The sequence below is a fragment of the Eleutherodactylus coqui genome, chromosome 1, assembly GCF_035609145.1.
Source record: "Eleutherodactylus coqui strain aEleCoq1 chromosome 1, aEleCoq1.hap1, whole genome shotgun sequence".
NCBI lineage: Eukaryota > Metazoa > Chordata > Amphibia > Anura > Eleutherodactylidae > Eleutherodactylus > Eleutherodactylus coqui.
Window position 1 is genome coordinate 291,301,581 of NC_089837.1, and position 19,036 is coordinate 291,320,616.

The window sequence follows — 19,036 nt, forward strand, 5'->3', positions numbered from 1 at the left end:
CCCAGCATTTGCTCTATTGCTGCCATACTAATTCCCTTCATTTATAATCAACAGTGTGTCTGATGTTTCATCCTGTGATCTAATCCGTCCATTTCCCCACCATGTTTATGACAACAACGCTTGTACTCTTCAAGAAGCTGGCCTCGTACCCAATGCATCGCTCCTACTTAGAAGGAAGAAGCCAAAAGATCCTGAAAAACAGGAGTAACTCCTTCCACCAAGCAACGGTGTACTGTAACTCTTAAAGCTTTCTTATGAAGAGCAAATTGTAATCTTATACTAGTACAATATGTTATCTGAATTATTAAACGGTTCCATAATCCTTATCTGACTGTCAGCTTGCTTACACAGAGAAGAGCAGCACAGCATATATATCATTCCACAGCCACCACTGAAAAGAATGGCGTTCAGCCGGAATGATATATTTATCTAGATATAGTGAATTCTCAACAAAATGACTACACCCCTACAGAACACATGCCAATGAAATATCGGAAACGTCCTTGTGCTCATGGAAACAGGTTCTGATAATACAGGACCATCATTTACAAGTATCTCCACCTCGATCAGATTTTGAATTGCTCCTTTGTTTTGTTCTTGGTCTGCTTCATACATCACTTCTTTTAACAGCATTTTATGCTCTAGAGCTACACTTCCTACTGTAATTCAGGGTAAAAGGATAAGTTAGAATATGTCTACACAGCAGAGCCACCACTATTTTCTTATTTTTGTATATATCTTTTTTTCTTCACCATGACAACATATCGAACCTCTAGTAAACATTCACACTGGCATCTTTTTTTTTTTTCACGCGATCGCTGAATCAGATAGCAGAGCTGCACTTATGTTTGCTCTATTACTGAGAGCTATGCAACCAGTTGAGGTGGTTAAAAGATGCTTCTGCTTTCTACAGACAGCCGAATACACAACCTGCTGCTGCTTGTTTGCAGGAGCTTAACGCCTGTTTCACACAGGATGCACCATCGCTACAAGACGCCTGAATGTGAAGCTCATGGTTTCCAATAGGTTCTTTCAGGCTCCAAAACATCGCATCTGTGAAAGAACCCATTGGAAACCATGAGCTTCACCTACATGCGTTATGTAGCGATGTTGCATCACTACAAAATTGTGCGATTTTGTAGCCTGTGTGCAAGGGTCTAAGGCCTCCTTCACACGTGTGACAGTCGCACGATTTTGTTGTGTTGCTACAAATCGCATGTATGTAAAGCCCATGCTTTTCTATGGGTTCCTTCACACATGCGATGTTTTGTAGCATGCAACAAGCTGACACAAAGACCTGCCAGGTCCGGCGATATGCACACGACTCGAGGTTTTGTAGCCCATGTTTCCCTATGGAATCTTCCTCCCTGTTGCATCGCATGAAAACGCGATTTTACATGCAGTGCAGCTTTGAGAGTAGGAAATCCCTAGCTGCAGAAAAAAAAAAAAAAAAACACAATGAAGACATACATCACCTTAGAAGCACTCTCTGCCGAAGTATCTCCCTGGTGTGGATGCTGGCTGGGCACAGGGCCAGGTTCCCCCATGCCGAATCTGACCTGGTCGTGTGCAGTCGGCCTGAATGGGGTTTTAACAATCCATATTCACTCACAGCAAAAAATAAACTTCAATTCAGCAAGTGAAATTCCTTGCTGTTCCTGCATCACGATAAGGTTTCCATGTTCAGTTGTATCTTAGTATGCTTGCAGGAGCTGCAGCCCACGCCACTGTGCAGCCAATGAGGTACAGGGGGTGTGACCCCCTGTCAAGCTTGGCTCCACCAGGACTTCCTGGTGGTGTCAAGATACACTAATACCGACTTGCTCTATTGATATGCAGCTTAACCATTACATGGTTAGTAATGCAGTGTAAATACACGTACCAGTGCAATGCAAGGGAGAGGACATAGTGTGTGATGCATTCAAGGTCTACATAAATAAATTGAAAACATTTGGTTTAAAGAAAAATACATGATACGAAGCTTTGTTGGGACTACAATACATCAATACGCCTCGTTGCAGCATATGTCTATCATAATACAGACTGAACAAATGCAACATCACAAACTTTGATATGTTCACCATGATTTATTATGGATTTCTTGACAGAACGGTGTATAAATATTTAAGGCCCCATGAGGGTTGATACGTTGCATCATGTTTTTGAATAAGTAAAAAAACCTTGCATGTACCTTCAATCTGAAGTGCTACATTTCTTTTCCCCATTTTGCTGTACTTTAGACTACTGGACCCATGAACTTGTGACTGCATCTACACCCTTTTATTACTTTGGATAAGCACTTGTGCCGAGTTCCTACTTTTTGCACATAATGAACGCTACTCCTTATCACATGAAATAAGTCCAATGCACAAGAGTTATTGTGAAACATTTATTGATCAGCTGGAAGACTCGCTTCCTCTTTGGCAGGAAACAAATTCACAGTCATAATTGGAATGGGGATGGGAGGTCACAAAGCTGCCAGAAGAATAAGCGCCTTTGCAATATCACAAGGCAAAAAAAATAGCCTTTTGACATCCAGTTTCCAGGCTTACTTTGGAATGAAGGTAGCACGTTCCTCAGGAATGTCGTTTTCAGTTTGTAAAACTGGAATGACCAAACGTTTAAAGTAAGAAGAAAAAAAAAAAAAAACTACTAAACTTCAGAAAATAATGAGACAGTTTAGGAGGCGCGGAATAGATGCAGATTTGATTCCATTGTGACTGCAACATGAAAACCTATTTTTGCCTCTGCAGGAATTCGTCCAGAGTTTCATTTTCCACAGCATTGTTAAGCTGGTTAAAATCCTGCAGGAAGAGAAACACAAAAGAGGAATAAACATGAGAACAATCCTGTATGACTTGTATCACGCTACATTATATGTAACGTGGAGCGTCATGAATTTAGAAATATATATCTGAGTTATTGGTACTGTCTCGTAACACGACAGCTGTCTCAGCATGAGCACTCAGATACAAAGATTCTTCTTGAAACTGTGTGGGAAGTACTGGGACATGCATCTCATGGGCATGTTGCTTCCTGTTTGGCGCAGCTATGAGCACGGCTATGTCAAGCACTATAAGTTGGCACAGATTACTATCACTATGAACAGACATGATTTGGCAAACTTGAGGGTCATCCAAGAACCTGGCCACCCAAGCTAGGAGAGTACTTTCTTGTATGAACTGCAAACTGATAAAACTCTGTATTAGGGCTCATGCACACTGTAGAGCCATTGAAGGGATACATAGGCTTAGTAGGGCCTCCTCGAACTCTATATTACAGCAACAAGCTTGTGTGCGCGCGCAGGCCTGTACCCGAAGAATATATTCAGATCAGTAGGCAATGAGTGCAGAGACTCCTACACAGCAATGACATAAGCAAAAACAAGATTTTTGTACATATGGTAAAATCTTTCATCTTGTTTATTGGGAAGGGGTGACAGCTGAAGATTGTGGGTATAGCTACTGCCATTATGCAAAGAAAGCGTTAGCTCCTCCTCCTCGATATACCCCTCAAGCAGACACCATTCTGACTAGTTTTCATGCAACACGTAGGCGCAGGCAGGTTGGATACACAATTGGCAGTCATTCCGAGATGACAGAGACTTTATTAAAAAGCTAACTCGCTGTCATACCATGTGCAACTGCAAAGAGGACTCTGCAACAAGGAGGAAAATATCAACAGTATGAGTGTGCTGTGTCCCCCAACGATCAAGAGGAGAAATGTTAGGGTACCTTTCCACTAGTAGTTTTTTTTTTTTAATGCTGCAATATCGCTGCGTTTTTTTTACGCAAATGTCATTGGGACTTTCTAATGTTAAAAATGTTTCGCACAAAATTCACAAACCACAAATTTGCAATTTTTGTGTTATGCGCTTTTAACATTAGAAAGTCCCAATGGCAATCACGTGAAAAAAACCGCAGCAATATTGCGTTAAAAAAACGCTAGTGGAAAGGCAACCTTATGGTAAATATAAAAATCTTAGTTCTCATCTGTATTATTGGGGGACATAACTGAAGACCTTGAGACGTTCCAGAGCAGTCCTTTGAGGGCAGGAAAATAATAGAAAGACGCATGTCATTAACTTAGTCAATTGTAAAACTTTTTGATCAAGTGAGGTGTCTACGGGTGTAAATGTATGCACCTGGAAAAGGTGTGAAGAAGGTCCATGTAGTGGCCTTGTTTATTGGCATAGCTGAAGCCCCATTGCGTACAGCTCACGAGGCATCCATTGTCCGAGTAGAATGCGCCATAGCACAGTAAAAGTCTGCCGTCATTGATCAGATCAAGCAAGAAAGGACTACCTTGGACGCCGCAAGACCACGTCTTGGCCCATCAGGAATCTCAAGCAGAAAGGCAGAGTGTCCAAATGATGCCATTTGAGAAAGGTAGATCTGCAAAGCTCACACGAGATCCAGTTTGTGACCAGTGCATTCTCACGGATGAACAAAATGAAAGCAGTACAAGGTCTTTGTTGAAGTGGAATGTGGACACCACCTTAGGTAGGAAGGCAAAGAAATTGCATTGTTCACACTAGCAAAACACTTTTTATAAATTGCATTTGGAAAAAAGGATGGTTTCCCAGCCTTAGTCATCATCTGAATAATACGTTCCGCAAATATACAGGCTTTCAAGACCACAGCTTTAACCGCCATGACGTTCAAGTGTAGGCAAATTCAGGTGGAAGAGGGGTCCCTGTAAGAGGAGATCTTCTTAAAGAAGAAGGCAGGTCACAAGCAGGTCGACTAGATCTGTGTACCACGTTCTGCGGGGCCAATCTGGGGTGATGAGAATCATCGGGAGGCCCATCTTGATCTTCTTGAGAAGTTGTGGGAATAGCAAAAAGATGTATGGGAACTGGAATGCTATCTATGGAACTACTAGAGCGTCCACTGCCTGAGCTAGGGAGTCCTGAGACCTGGCCACAAATACTGGCAATCTTGTAATTGATTCTGGGCGACATGAGGTAGACATCTGGATGACCCCACCTTCAACAAAACCCCCAAAAGACTTCAGGATGTAGTTTCCATTTTCCTGGATCGACTGTCTCTTTGCTGAGGAAGTCTGCTGTCTAACTGTCTACTCCTGGTATGTGGACTGCTGAGAAACTGTGGAAGAGGATCTTCAGCCCATGTCCAGATCTTTGACACTTCCTCCATAACAGTGATGCTGCGAGTAACACCTCGATTTATGTACTTGTTGGCTGTCAGGTTGTCCATTAGGACCTGCACCGGTAGCCTTGTCGGCTGGAGTGAGACGTCATGAAGAGATAGGACAATGGCCTAAAGTTCCAACACATTTGCAGCTTGGTCTTGTTTTTGGACCAAGTTCCTTGTGCTGAGAGGGTCTTCAGAGTACCCCTCCAGCCGGAAAGGCTAGAATCCATGGGAAGTACTTACCATTAAATGGTCAGAAAGGAACATCCCAATGGATCTGTGGGGACTGCAGCCACCAAAATACAGCACACTGAATGTGCAGAGGTAGTCTGATCTTCTGATTGAGGGAGGTCAGACTTGTCCCATTTCGACAGAATGGTCCAATAGTAAGACAGCATGTGAAATTGACTGAAAAGATTTACCTTAAAAAGGAGACCATCAGCCTTAGCACCCTCATGCAGGATCATGGGATTCAGAGTTTGCAAAGAATGTACTTATGTGTCTGAAGACAGTGTTTTTGGCATCAGCAATAGTACACAAACTTTGCTTGTGTGGAAGGATAAACCCAGAAAATCCAGCTATTGTGACAGAGTGAGAAAAGCCTTGGAAGGGTTGATTATACACTTGAACCTGGACAGCATGTCCAGAGTGACGTGGTGACTCTCCAGGTTGTCCAACAGGGTCAGGGTTTTTATCAGGATGTTATTTGAATAGAAACCTACAAAACGCCAAGAATGAGGTACGGGAAGGATGATGCCTTGGACAGGTTGTCTATTGCCCAAAGAAAGATTTTGGCTTTTGAAGGAGACCTTGGAACTGAACAAATGATCTGGAGGTGGAGCCGAAAACTCTACGGCATAACCAGAAAACCAGACTTCTCAAACTCAAGCATCTGAAACATGGGCCAACCAAATTTCCTTGAATAGGGATAATTGGCCTGCCACCCTGGACAAATCAGGTGGGAGGCTGCCATTCATATGGAAGAAGCCTTGGATGCCTGAGAACAGGAGACTGGAGTGGCGAAAGGAATGAAAATAGATTCTGTTCATTTGCACAGCTCTTGTTTATCTAGGTCTGTTTTGTAGCGAGTACTCTTACCGCTCAGTAGCCTCCCAAATGATTTAATTAAGTTTGCCTCCTGACATTTGTTGGCTCAAGGCATTTTGATCTGTTAGGGACTTTTTAGAAGCACTTGCATATCAGGATTTAAACCACAAAGTGGGGCATGTGATTACCGAAGCTGCCGACGTGGAAGCTAGGAGTCTAGCCATCAAGGGAAGCTTTACATATAAAGTTCCCCACTTGGGCTGTTGGGCCATATTGGCTAGTTCTTCTGGAAAAAATACCTTGGTGTAGTTGCTTAGCCCATTCAGTTTGCCTTACAATCCCAAGTAGAGCCAAAAACTGGCCAAACCCAGTCTCAAAGGACGTTTTGGCTAGTGACAACCTTCCTGTCACAAAATTCTTAAGATGAAGCATCAGTCAGAGTAGTGCATTTATCGAGGAAAAAAAAAAACGTAGTGGGCCAACGGCGAAAACCTAGCTATTGCGGGGGAAGAAAAAAAAAAAAAAAGTCGGCAAAAAAGGCAGGTACAGCCTGCTGGGAGTTACGGGAGAGGGTTACAGGGGGAAGATGGGAAGGGGAGAGAATACTCCTCCCTATACAGGGAGTGCTCTGGTAAAAAGGGGACACTATAGCTGGCTGGTCACATCTGAGTTAAGGCTTAGACTTGTATTCTTTTCCTCTGAGCTTAGCACAGGCAACAGCAAAGTTCACTCTGTTCTGTTCATCCTCAATGGAGCAACGTAGACTCCTGCCTCCCTAAATCCAAAAGGTTGTTGAAGATCAGCAAGAACAAGGTCTACCTCCTACGGCACCAAGCTAAAAGTAGTTAGGAGGCGTTTAGCTAGTATATTTCTGCTAAGTGTCGTCCTCCTCCTAGAGGCAGTAGCTATACCAAAGCTCTTCAGCTGAGTCCCCCAATAATAGAAGGAAGAAAATATGATACAACAGATCAGATATTCTACTTTTCATATAATGTATAGTGAAACATTTATGTACACCAGTGGCTCAGGAGTAAGTTGTGGTTCTTGAGCACCCTACATCTAATTTATTGCAATGAGCAACTTCTTAGGCCCCCTGTCCACGGCAGTTTATTCACAGTCGGTAAACCGCCGGCGAATCATGCCGGCCAACACTTCCCATAGCATTGCTATGGAAAACGTCGGCACTTGTCCACGAGCGGAGAATCATTGCGATTCTTTGCTCGCGGTGGGCAATTCGAATTGCCCCGATTCTCCTCGGTCAGCCTATCTATTTGATAGAGCTGACCAGCGGAGATTCAGCGGCGGAGCTTCGCCGTGGGATACCGCATTGCCCGTGGACAGCCGGCCATACACAACCAGGTAACTACAATGTGAGAAAAAGACAGGGTTATCACGTTGCAGTTTTGCAGTACTTTTGAAAGGCTGCCAAAAAAAGCCAAAAACGTGCTGTGGCAGCAACTCAAGAACTCAGACAAACAATACATCAATCATATGGAGAAACATTTCATCTTATACAATGATCACATGCAGAAAGTATTCCATTTTAATCCTCCATCAGAAAAAGTAAACAAATGTGGAGTTTACATTGGACATCATTAGTAATATTTTGTGACCTACAAAAAGGACATATGGCCATTGTTGTTTGTATACAACTTTCTATCACCACATAAATGACTGTTGGGCCTATTCAGGATACAGTCATGGTGTATATGGCCAATTCCTGGATTCAAAATTAAATAAACTTTAAAGTTCATTTTACATTTTTTTTCCTCCAAATCGTGCCGTGAACAGAGCCTTGGGGTGCCTGCACACGAACGGAATTTCCAGCGCGTTATTTTAGGCACATTATCTGCCCCAGACCGCAGCCAATATACTCCTATGAGGATCCGCAGTTGTCCCCAGACGGACGGATTTGTATCGCGTTTTTTCACGCGCGTGAAAAAATCTGCGACCTGTTCTAATTTGGGTCGGATTCTGCGCGTGAAGCCTCCAATACAAGTGAATGGGTGCGTTTTTTCACGCAGTACATCCGCAGTGCAGCTGCGGATGGAGTCACTGGTTGCTATGACTACAGGAAGTAGGCATGGTAGGAGGCGTCCCAACACACAGCACAGAGCTTCACAGGCAGATTTGTAGAGGGAGATAGATCCTGCATTGGCAAGAAATACTACCTAAGAATGCAAAATCTGTAGTAATGAATTCGTCCGCCTGCAGACAAGCGGGTCGGATCCGGCGGCGAGAATTCTCGCCGCGGGACCCGACCCGAGAGCCTGCAGTGACGAGCGCGTGCTCACCCGCGCCTAGCGGCCCCGGCTCTTTCATGTGCCAGCTGCCGCGCAGCCGGCGCATGTGCAGACCGTAGCCGGCGGCCGGGTGAGTGCGAGCCCCGCACAAAAATAGGACATGCCGCGGTTTGTTTGCCGCACGAGATTTCGCACGGCCAAACCGCGGCCGTCTGCATAGGAGTGCGTATTGTAATGCACGGGATTTCCGCCCGTGTGCAGGCGGCCTTCCTCTTGTGAATTTTTTTTGCAGTGACTGAAATAAAGTCACGCTAAAGAAGCGCCTGAAATAGTTACATGGATCAACCATGCCCACAAAGACATCTGCTCACCGGGTGAAAGCATGTTGCCAGAATAATTTAACGGTGCTCGCACAAGCAAGAGGCCGCCTGCACACGGGCGGAAATCCTGCCGCGGGATTTCTGCCACTGAAAGTTTGCATAGGAGTGCATTACAATACGCACTCCTATGCAGACGGCCGCGGTTTGGCCGCGCGAAATCTCGCGCGGCAAACAAACTGCGGCATGTCCTATTTTTGTGCGGGGCACACACTCACCCGGCCGCCGGCTCCGGTCTGCGCATGCGCCGGCTGCGCGGCAGCCGGCACATGAAAGAGCTGGGGCCGCAAGGCGCGGGTGAGTACGCGCTCGTCCCTGCAGGCTCTCGGGTCAGGTCCCGCAGTGAGAATTCTCGCTGCCGGATCCGACCCGCTCGTGTGCAGGCGGCCAGAGGGACAAAACAGAGTCTAGGTGTTGGTTTTTAAGCTGTTTTCCAAGGAATGGGCAGTTCTCTAGGGGTTGGGTTTACAATAAGGGGTGACTGCTGGTTTTTCTGCGCGTTTTTTTCCCGCAACACAGCTGCGTATATCCGCGCGTGATTTTTCACGCATCCGCACCTATCCGCAAGCACATTTAGGTACCATACGCGTGTGAAAATCCGCTAGCAGAATCCGGAACGCTCGTGTGCAGGCGGCTTTGGTGTGGTAGAATCTCTCTACTTGGGTAGTATGGGCTTGATTTTACTCTTTAATCTTGCCAGTATAAGTCAAAAGCATCTTGTGTTCTTTTACCACATGTATACCAATTAGTTAATTATGAATGAGCAGTACGTCATACACTACAGATTACACTGAGGTCTCGGTCGGTAGCACTGTAGGTCAATATGAAATCTTGAGGCAAAAGCTGAAAAAAAAAAAATTGGCTTCAGTTAGCAGAGATCTCACATCCCCAAACTAATGCGGTCTAGCAAAGCCTAGATCTCAGGGACCCTCCCATCTGCATAACAGCCAGTGGATAGCGGTGTGACCGTCTGTATAATTGAGTACGTCCTCTACCAGATCCCATAAGAAATAGCAGAAAACATGGTTGAATAAATCATGAAATTGCTCATTTAACCCCTTGAGTGGTGGGTTTCTTACCACCCTGTCGTACCCACCAGGGCAGGTTTTTTTAAATGGTCTAATCATTTAATTTCAACTAATTTTGCAGTCGCGTTCCAAGAGTCATAAATTTAATTTTTCCATTGGCATGGCCATATGAGGGCTTGTTTTTTGTACTTTAATGGCATCATTTTGGGGTATATATAATGTATTGCATAACTTTTGTAAAAAAAATGTAGGGAGATTGGGGGAAAAACAAGAACTTCTGCCATTTGTTTTTTGGATTTCATTTTTACGGCATTCAACATGCAGAATAAATATTGTGATAACATTCTCTGAGTTGGCACGATCCCAGTGATACCAAGTTCATACAGTTTTTTTCTGTTTTGCTATTTTTGTACATTTAAAACATTTTTTTTTCTTAAAGGTTTGCTTTTGTGTCGCCGCATTCATTTTATTTTTCCACTGCCAGAGCTCTAGAAGGCCGTGTTTATTGCGGGATGAGCTCTAGTCTTCAATTATCTAATTTTTAGGAACATGTAAAATTTTGATCGCTTTTTATTCCATTCTTTCTAGGGGCAAGATTAACAAAATCTGATTTTGGGCATGTTTTTTATTTTTCACTGCATTTTCTGAGCAGTATCAATAATGTATTAAAGTCATTCTACAGGCTGGTATAATTATGCCAATGCCAAATTGTAAGTTTTTTTCCTTTTTCGCTACTTTTTCAGTTAAATTTTTTATTTTTTTTTTAGATTGCTTCATTCAAAGACCCCTAGCATTTTAATTTTTATCATCAACAGAGCTGTGTGAGGGTTATTTTGTGGGATGAGTTGTACTTTTTATTAGTCCCATTTGTTGATCTGTGCAGCATTTTGATCCCTTTCTATTCCGTTTTTCATATGGAGAGATTAGCTAAATTAGCTATTTTTGCCACGTTTTAAATTTTTTTTTACATGCCGTGCACCCTGCAGATTAACCCCTTCCAGCTTCAGAACATACATTTACGTTCTGCAGCGTTGGGGGATGTATGAAGAGAGGTGGTGGCACAGCTGACACCCACGAGCAATAACTGCAATCGTACAGCATTATGTCATACTGCAGGAGTCATCAAAGCATCGCTAGTTGCGGTCCACCAGGGAGGGGGGGGGGGGGGCTTAAAGAAAAAAAAAAAGAAAAAAAGGAAAATAAGATCAATAAAAGTAATATTAATTGTTAAAAAAAAAAATTATAAAATGTTTAACTCACCCTTTTGCCATCTATATTAAAAAAAATCTAAATCATAAAACAAAGATACATATTTTGTAGTGTCGCATCCGTAAAAGTCTGATCTATCGAAGTAGCACATTAATTTACCCCGCACGGTGAACATTCTTCAATAAAGAACGCCAGAAATGCACTTTGTCACCGTCCCCCAGAAAAAAAAAATGCAATAAAAAAAGATCAAAAGTCCCATGTATTCCGAATTGGTACTAACGTTAACTTGGGGGCTGCATTAAGTGGTTAAAATGTACTAACTTCCTTCTTTGGGTCAGTATGAATAAAGTGAAAGGAGAAAGGTCAGGTTTTAGCGTTTTTATTTTTATACAATTTTTTTTTTTAACCTTAAAAATTTTTGTCCCTTTAGGGGACTTGCAAATAGTTTTTTTATTCTTCTAATACTCTGCTATGCTGAGGCATAACAGGGTATTAGACAGGCTAGGACACTCAGACAGAGTCTGAGCGTCATAGCCTAAGCTAGAAGGCTATATTCAGGCCTCCGGGTGCCACAGAGACCCATCAGGACCCCCTGATCACATTGCACAGGGTCCGATAGTAACAGAGGGAGCCCCCTCCCTCTGCCAGCCCTTTACATGATGCGGTCGCACAGACCGCGGCATGTGAAGGCTTAAATACAGATCGCTGGCAGATCTGGAGGCTATAGTCAAGCCTCCGGGTGTCAGAGACCCATTAGGGGGGGGGTCTGATGGTGACAGCCCTTTACATGCTGCGGTTGCATAGATCACGGCATGTAAAGTGTTAAACAGCAGAGATCTGAGGTTTTCTCAATTCTCCGCTGTAAAAGCTGGTGCCCGGATATCCTTCTGACAAGCCGATGGTCTCTGTGGCAACCTGTAAACAGTGCAGGAATTTTAAAAAAAACGAAGTGCGAGGTTGCTGGCAGATCGGTTCTATCTTCCTGTTTTGTTTTTTTTTTAAAGTCCTGCACGGTTCTCTGTAGACTGTGCAGGCAGAGCACACTTCTACAGCTTGTGGCATTGTGCTCTGCAGGTCCCATAGTGAAACATAGCCTGGAAACCTTTCGGTCTATATCACTATGGGCAGTGGAGCTCATCCCGCAAAATTTCCAGGCGTGCCACTGAAGGGGTTAAAGCAGTGTTTCTCAATCCTATTCAAGCATCCCCAACATGACTTGAGGATATCCTATAGATTAGGGGTATCAAACGCATTTTCACTGAGGGACACATCGGCCTTATGCTTGCCTTCAAAAGGGCCGATTTTAATATTACAGTAAGGGCTCGTTTACACAAGTGTTAGTGCAGCATATTAGGTGCACAAGAGTGTGCGCGCAACATGCAGTGAATAGAACCCATTTAAGTAGGTTTGTTCACACGAGTGCATTTTTTTAATGCGATGTGCAATCGTGTGAAAAAATATGAGCCATGGCCCATTTTGGTGCATATAATGCACTACAATAGGGCATTGAACTGAATTGGCTGGGGCAGATTTGCAGGAAACCTGTGTATTTGCGTGCCATTTCAGTGAGCCAGTAATTTTTTTTGCGTGTGCAGATACAGGGTACTTGCTCACAAATACTTGCCGGAGCAGCTGAAACACGTGGGCGTAAGTGATTTTTAATCGTGCAAATACGCTGCTAGGGTAAATATTTCTTTGGTCAAACTCAAGAGGTTGAGATCTGGTTCCTCCCTGGCAATAGGAGACTGCTGTGGTGTTTGAAGATATCCTGACCAGCTCCCTTGTTGAAAGGTCCCCAATCCCATTGACTGGCGGCCGTAGTTCAACAAATTGGGCGTTTGTGACCATGGAACTCTTCTTCCTAGATTGGCAATCGAAGAAATTGAAGTTTTCTGGTGAAGAGAGAGTTGTCCCACTAAGAAAGCATCTAGCTATGGAACCAGAAGGTCTCTTCCTGATAAAAGAAATCATTCAAGTATCTCAGAACTTGAGAAACCCTGAATGGAAGAGCCCGATACTGAAGATGTAGCATCTCCCCTTTGGAAACACTGCAGTCCTTAGGCATTTCTGATAAGGAGGAATGGCTACATGGGAGCGAGAGCCTTCTAGATCTTTGGACACCAAGAAGCAGTCGTGAGGCATCAGATTCATTGTAGAGAGGATAAGCTCCAGTTGGAATTTTTTTGTAAACCAGAAGAGAGATTAGATTACATTTGTGACTCTGTAAGACCTTTTTTTTCCACTAGTAATAAGGGAGAGTAAAATCTTTTCCCTCTTTCTGTCTCAGGAACCTGAACCAACACCCTTTTCTTTTATGCTAATTTTACTAACAACTGATAACATCTGGTGGCAGTGAAGCTTGCAAAAAAAATAAATAAAACCCACACACCACACCCTTCCTCTGCTTGCCCTAAAATCACTATGTGAGAACACACCCCAACCACTATCGGTGGAGGAGCCGATGACCTTACCCCGATGTACACATCTCCACAGAATAGCTGTGGTGGAACTGCAGAGGAATTTCCAGCCTTCGCTCTCATTTCTTCCAGAAGGCACTTGTCTACAGAAACATCCACCATGTCATAGGGGATTTTCTGCGTATCCAGAATCCTTTTCATTTCACTCTGGTTTGACTTGACCTAGAGGACAGAAGACAGATGTAAGGATGAGAATTGTGTCAGGGAAGTCAGATGAATCTGAGCAGAAGGGAACTGTGTAGGAGGACAATGAGCGGAAAACAGTAGACCACACAGGAGCGAGACAGGAAGAGGAAGAGGTTAAGAAAAAGGGAACAATGTGCAAGTCTCAAAATAGGGAGGACCCTGGAGAGAGAATAGCAGATGCCAGGCTGCTGCAAGGCCGGCTGCACACCAACGGGTTTGCATTGCAGAATCTACAGTCGTTGTCCGTACCGCTGATCGGCAGCAAATACCGGTCGTTGCATGCTATGTAAATGCACTTTCTCCTGCACACAGTCAACAGAAGCCGTTCCGATCTGTGGCCCGTCTGCAATTGACATTGCAGATAAGTCGCGGATTCCAAGTCCTCGCCTAGCAAAAGTGCAGGAAAAAAAAAAATAAAAAATTCTGTACTGCACATGTTTGCTGTTGCCATACACAGTACAGGTAAAGAAGAAAAGTGACCGGTACGTGCGAACGCCGGCGGTGGTCAGGGCTGGATTCCAACCCGTTTGTGTGCAGCTGAAGTGGTAAAAAATAGCATTGCGATACTGTGTGCACGTGTCCTGAGGTTTCCAATGCAGCTGTGGGTTCGCTGCAAGCATGCTAAAACTTCTTTGCCAGAGATGCATATGGCTTTGCTTATGTGGTTTTTTTGGAGTCTTTTTTGGTATTCGTGTATCTCGACGCCACCAGAAGCTAGGGGTTTGACAGGAGAAACGCCCATGTCACACCCCCAGCTCCCGATAGGGTCAAGGCAGGCAGGTCCTAGCAGCAGTGTGCATAGATGTGTGCCAGCGCTGCAGCCTTAGTCCACCTACAGACGACCGGGATGGATCCTGCTGCGAGGATTCTCGCAGCGGGACCTTACCCGCGCCCCTGCAGTAAGCAGTACGGTTCACCTGCTTCCACATCTTCTCCTCTGTGATGTGCCGGCTGCTGCTCAGCCAGCGCGTCGGCAGTGACATTTCTGTGCAGGCCTCTGCAAGACCCGCACAGAAATAGAACATGCCGCAATGCGTTTTCCTTACGCTTTCACACAGACAAATCGCGGCTGTCTGCATAGCATTGCGTTTTGCAATGCAAAACTATGCAGGCGGGCACGGACGGAAATTCTGCGGGAAATCCCGCTGCGGAATTTCCGCCCGTGTGTAGGGGGCCTAAGGCTGAGGGTTTTGTGGTAGTCTTAGCCTTACATTATGAGGTGTAAATGCTGCCATGTTAGCGCAGTAACATGGCATCATTAACATGTAATGTAAGGCTGAGAAGACCACAAAACCCTCAGCCTAAGGCTGCAGCACTAACACACATCAATGGAGATGCTGCAGCGATAACTATCACCTGAGCAGCCGCCCCCGCCCCCTTCGTCACGTCAGCAGTTTTTTGTTTTTTTTTTACAGCAGCTGGCTGTAACCTACAGGCTAGCCGCCGCAACTATGTGCTCCCTGACAAGTTTCCCTGCTCACCGTTCATAATAGTGCCTCAGCTTCTGCGGCTGGGTCGGCCGGGCAGCCGCCACCGTTGCCTCAGTGCTGTGTCTCCTAGCAGCTGTCTGTCAGCTCTAGCCTGGCCAACACCACCGCATCGTGTCTGCTCACTCACCCCCGCTCCCATGCTCACCGATGCCATTCCACTCCCATGCTCACCGATGCCATTCCACTCCCTCGCTGAATCGGTTGCGGCCTTCCAGGACCTACAAGGCTACCAGATGTGCAGCCAATCACAAACAGGGGGATTCGGGGGATTCCCACCCCAGCAATATTGACATCACCAGGAACTCCTGGTGGAGTCAAGATACACTAATACCGTGTGTTTTTTTTTACCGCACTTGTATTGCCCCATGAATACGGCAAAAGCGCTATACTGCTGCTAGAACATGGTCACTCTGAGTAAGGGGCTATCCGAAATGATGGATTTTGCTTCTGTTTTACATACGGAGATGCGAATTCCAAGCATATATGCTCATGACGCTCGAAGTTTGGGTCAGGAGACCCGTGGTCGGGCCGGGACACACTTCCATGTGTAAAACATAGGCAAAATGCAGTGGTGTGGTTATCCCCTTCTAGCCTTCTGCTCAGTGCTGCGGACAGCGGGCCCCACTGCAGTCCCCCCAGACCCAGAAGGGCAGGCGATAGTGCACAGCTAAACACAGGGAGAGGCGTCCAAGGGTTCCAGCACTAGAAGTGGGACGTCCTCCTTGAACTTGCCACTTAAATTGTATATGGGAAAAAAAACCCCCACAAAAACACTGCCACTTTTCAGGGGGGGGGGGGGGTAACCTTGTAGGTTAGATTTCTGTACATCTCTAAACACAAGTTTTGATGGGATCTGGTAAAGGGGCCTAATATGGGAACAGCCCGAGGCCAGCGGCACACGAACAGGTCCAATTCCTCATGCAGGAGCCCACAGCAGAGTCAGACCCTGTGCCCGTCCGGCAGCCCTGCGTACCAGTCTTCATCTGTACTGCGGATGAACCCAGCGGTTCGCCGTCAGACATGCGCAGTACCGGTTGTTTTTTTTTTCCTCAAGTCTTTTTCCCCCCACGCCGTTGCTAGGCCATGATGCGGAATACACAACCTGTCCGCAATGTTAATTGCAGATAGGCTGCGGGGCGGACGGCTTCTATTGACTTCAATGGAAGCAGTCCATGGGGACACGGCCCAAAAATTCAGTACGCTACGAGTTTTCCTCTGCACATGGAAACCGCAGTTGGCACCCGCTCGTGTGCAGGAAGCAGTGTTTCCCTAGCATGCTATGAACAGTATTTGCTGTGGATTCCACAATGCAAAGCCATTCGTGTGCAGCCGGACCGACGCTTCCTCACCCAATAGAGGAAGAAGGGGCGGAGTTTTCCACTAGGATAAGCAGCTACAAGGCCATCGGTGCGATACTTATCTCCTTCCGTCCAAATAACATACACCAGAAGTGTGTCGATAGAGGAGCAATGAACAACCCTAGCGGAGCATCACTATGTACCATGCTGCATCATCTACAGAGAGAGAGGTGTATAGCACACCTTTCCATGGAGGAGTACACCCATTGAATCCCATCACTGCACCGTATACATGGCAGCTATACGCTCTCTGTATACTGATGGCTCCTGAGGAAGCAGCTGTGGCTTCCATGTGCAATAGGGGAATGCCATCACTCATCTCCCGGAATACAAAGCTGCAACATAGGCTGCATAAGTGTGCTGGAGGTAACTGCAGTACCAGCCGAGTCTGACTGCCAGGCACGGGGGTACTACAGTCACATGACAGGTCCGGAGCCCTCCTCACCTCTCGGGAGCTGGTCACCGAGGTCACGTACACAGTGAACTCCTTAGACATCCTGATCGTTTCTATCTCGTTCTGCTCTGTGGACTTCCGACCTCTCCCACCACGTGTGTACGCATAGCCCAATCACACATCTCCGACAGCCACGTGACAACCAGCTGTGAACTACAAGTCCCAAGGTGCAATGCGAGCTTTCCTGGCGCAGCGCTCCTTTATGATGGGGTTGGCGTGGCCGTGAGGAGGCCTTATATCTCCCTGTACCTGGCCGCCGCCCTCCTATACATCGTGTGATAAAAAGCATGGCATAAAAGCAGATTCAACATACAAAGTGTTAATATCACACAGAGCAGTTTAACCCCTAAATGACATGGCTTTTTAATTTTTTTTTTTTTTGTCTTTTCTCCCCATAGTGGGGTGAAATAGAAAGGAAAACTTTGAGTTGGCGGTGTGTCTTACCTTAATGGCGTACACACTGGGGCAAAAGTGACATATTTATTCTGTGGGGCAGTACGATTACCACTGCTAGATTTATTAAGGGGTTTTATTTCCATTTTTGGTGTACTACTTTTAAAAAGTAAAACATCTTTGAAAAAAAATATCTTCCTGTCACCATCTTATAAGCACCATCATTTCTTATCTGGCAATGGGGTTGTCTGAGGGCTCATCTTTACAGGATGTCCTTTAGTTCCTATTGGTACGATTCTGTAATACATACTACTTTTTGATCATTTGGTAGTACGGTAGCTTTTTTTCTCAGAGAAGGGATGACCAAAAATAAGAAGTGATTTCAATTGTTCTTTCATCCAATTTCACACCCCTTTACTACGAGTGGTCCCCATCGGTGATGTAATATTGGGATGACTAAAATAAAAAATTCTGGTGCTGTGTATTTTTTTCTGCTTTGTGTTTTTTTTGCTTAGATTTTTTATAATGTAAATATGGGGGGGGGGGGGGGGGAACAATTCTAAAAAATAAAGGATAATAAAATAATCATTTTTTTCCTTTTACTCCCCTAAGGGGACTTGAACTTACGTGGCGCTCAGCCAATCAGAGTGAGAGCTTACTGGAGGTTGGGTTTTTCAAAATTCTGACCAGGAAGCTATGCCGGAGAACTTCAATCAAGTGCTGATGTATTTATTTATTTTTTTGCTTTTTTAGGCAGCTAGGGCTTACTTTCAGGGTTTTACAGTAGGATTTCCTACTGTAAAATTTGCATTGCAACGCACAAAAAATGCGTTTTCGTGTGATGTGATGCAACACATAGTTAGAGTCCATAGGGAAACATGGGCTACAAAACCTTGCAAATCGCAGTAATATTTAGTAACCTGGGATTTTTTCCCCTGCAATATCGCATGCTACATGTGAAGGAACCCATTGGAAAGCATTGGCTTCACATTCGATTTGTAGCACTGTCGCATCGCGAGAAAATTGCGCAATTTTGTCGCCCGTATGAAACTTTCCTACATCTCACAGCCATTTCTTTCTTATCCTGTACTCCATTTCTGTTTCCGCACCTTGCTATTTTCCAAGATGGCTGTTGCATCCCTACTGACATGCAGCTTGAAACGACATTTCTCACAATTCCCTCTTCTGTCCGTCCTTCCTGTACATGTCCCCACTAAGCGCTGCCCTGGTATTGGTCAGCAATCCGGTTCAGAGAGCTGAATTGAAAGAAAATTGTCCATGGTAGCTCTTACTGAACAAGCCCGCCCTACAGAGCTGCCATGCCTATAGGTGGTATCCAGGGCAACCCGTAAATAAACACTTCTGAAGTACCAGGAGAAGGTGATAGTTTTTAGTACCACGGACACATAAGCCAAAGCAGAACATTGCAATTTAATAACATTTATCTGTCATGTGACAACAACTTTGCAGAACTGGAATACACCTTTAAGTTCATGCTTTTATAGGGGCATTCTCAGTATAGACTTTTATCACCTATTCATAACATAGGTGATGAAAGTCTGATCGCTTAGGGTCTGACTCCTGAGACCCCCTCCTGTTACCAAGAATACGGATCCTG

The 19,036-nt window shown here is 45.0% G+C and overlaps 2 protein-coding genes across 3 annotated transcripts in view; one reads left to right on the forward strand and one right to left on the reverse strand.

Annotated features, from left to right (window-relative positions):
• Positions 1 to 326, forward strand: part of UBXN11 (UBX domain protein 11) — a 40,457-nt gene extending 40,131 nt beyond the window's left edge. For both annotated transcript variants that reach the window (XM_066573116.1, XM_066573125.1), the window contains one exon: positions 55 to 326. In XM_066573116.1, the coding sequence (XP_066429213.1) occupies positions 55 to 208 (154 nt within the window). In that variant the 3' untranslated portion in view covers positions 209 to 326. The remainder of the gene's footprint in view (positions 1 to 54) is intronic.
• Positions 327 to 2,375: 2,049 nt separating this feature from the next.
• Positions 2,376 to 17,171, reverse strand: SH3BGRL3 (SH3 domain binding glutamate rich protein like 3). The gene is made up of 3 exons (XM_066573138.1): positions 17,017 to 17,171; positions 13,532 to 13,699; positions 2,376 to 2,804 (listed from the first exon to the last, which is right to left on the reverse strand). The coding sequence occupies exons 1-3, from the start codon at positions 17,065 to 17,067 to the stop codon at positions 2,736 to 2,738; spliced, it is 288 nt and encodes a 95-aa protein (XP_066429235.1). The 5' UTR covers positions 17,068 to 17,171; the 3' UTR covers positions 2,376 to 2,735.
• Between the last annotated feature and the right edge of the window lie 1,865 nt (positions 17,172 to 19,036).

Coding starts and splice junctions, on each gene's coding strand:
- SH3BGRL3 (XM_066573138.1), bottom strand. CDS start 17,067: ATGTCTAAGGAGTTCACTGTGTACGTGACCTCGGTGACCAGCTCCCGA. Junction 13,700..17,016: donor CGGTGACCAGCTCCCGAGAG/GTGAGGAGGGCT, acceptor TCTGTCCTCTAG/GTCAAGTCAAACCAGAGTGA. Junction 2,805..13,531: donor GTGGAGATGTGTACATCGGG/GTAAGGTCATCG, acceptor CTCTTCCTGCAG/GATTTTAACCAGCTTAACAA.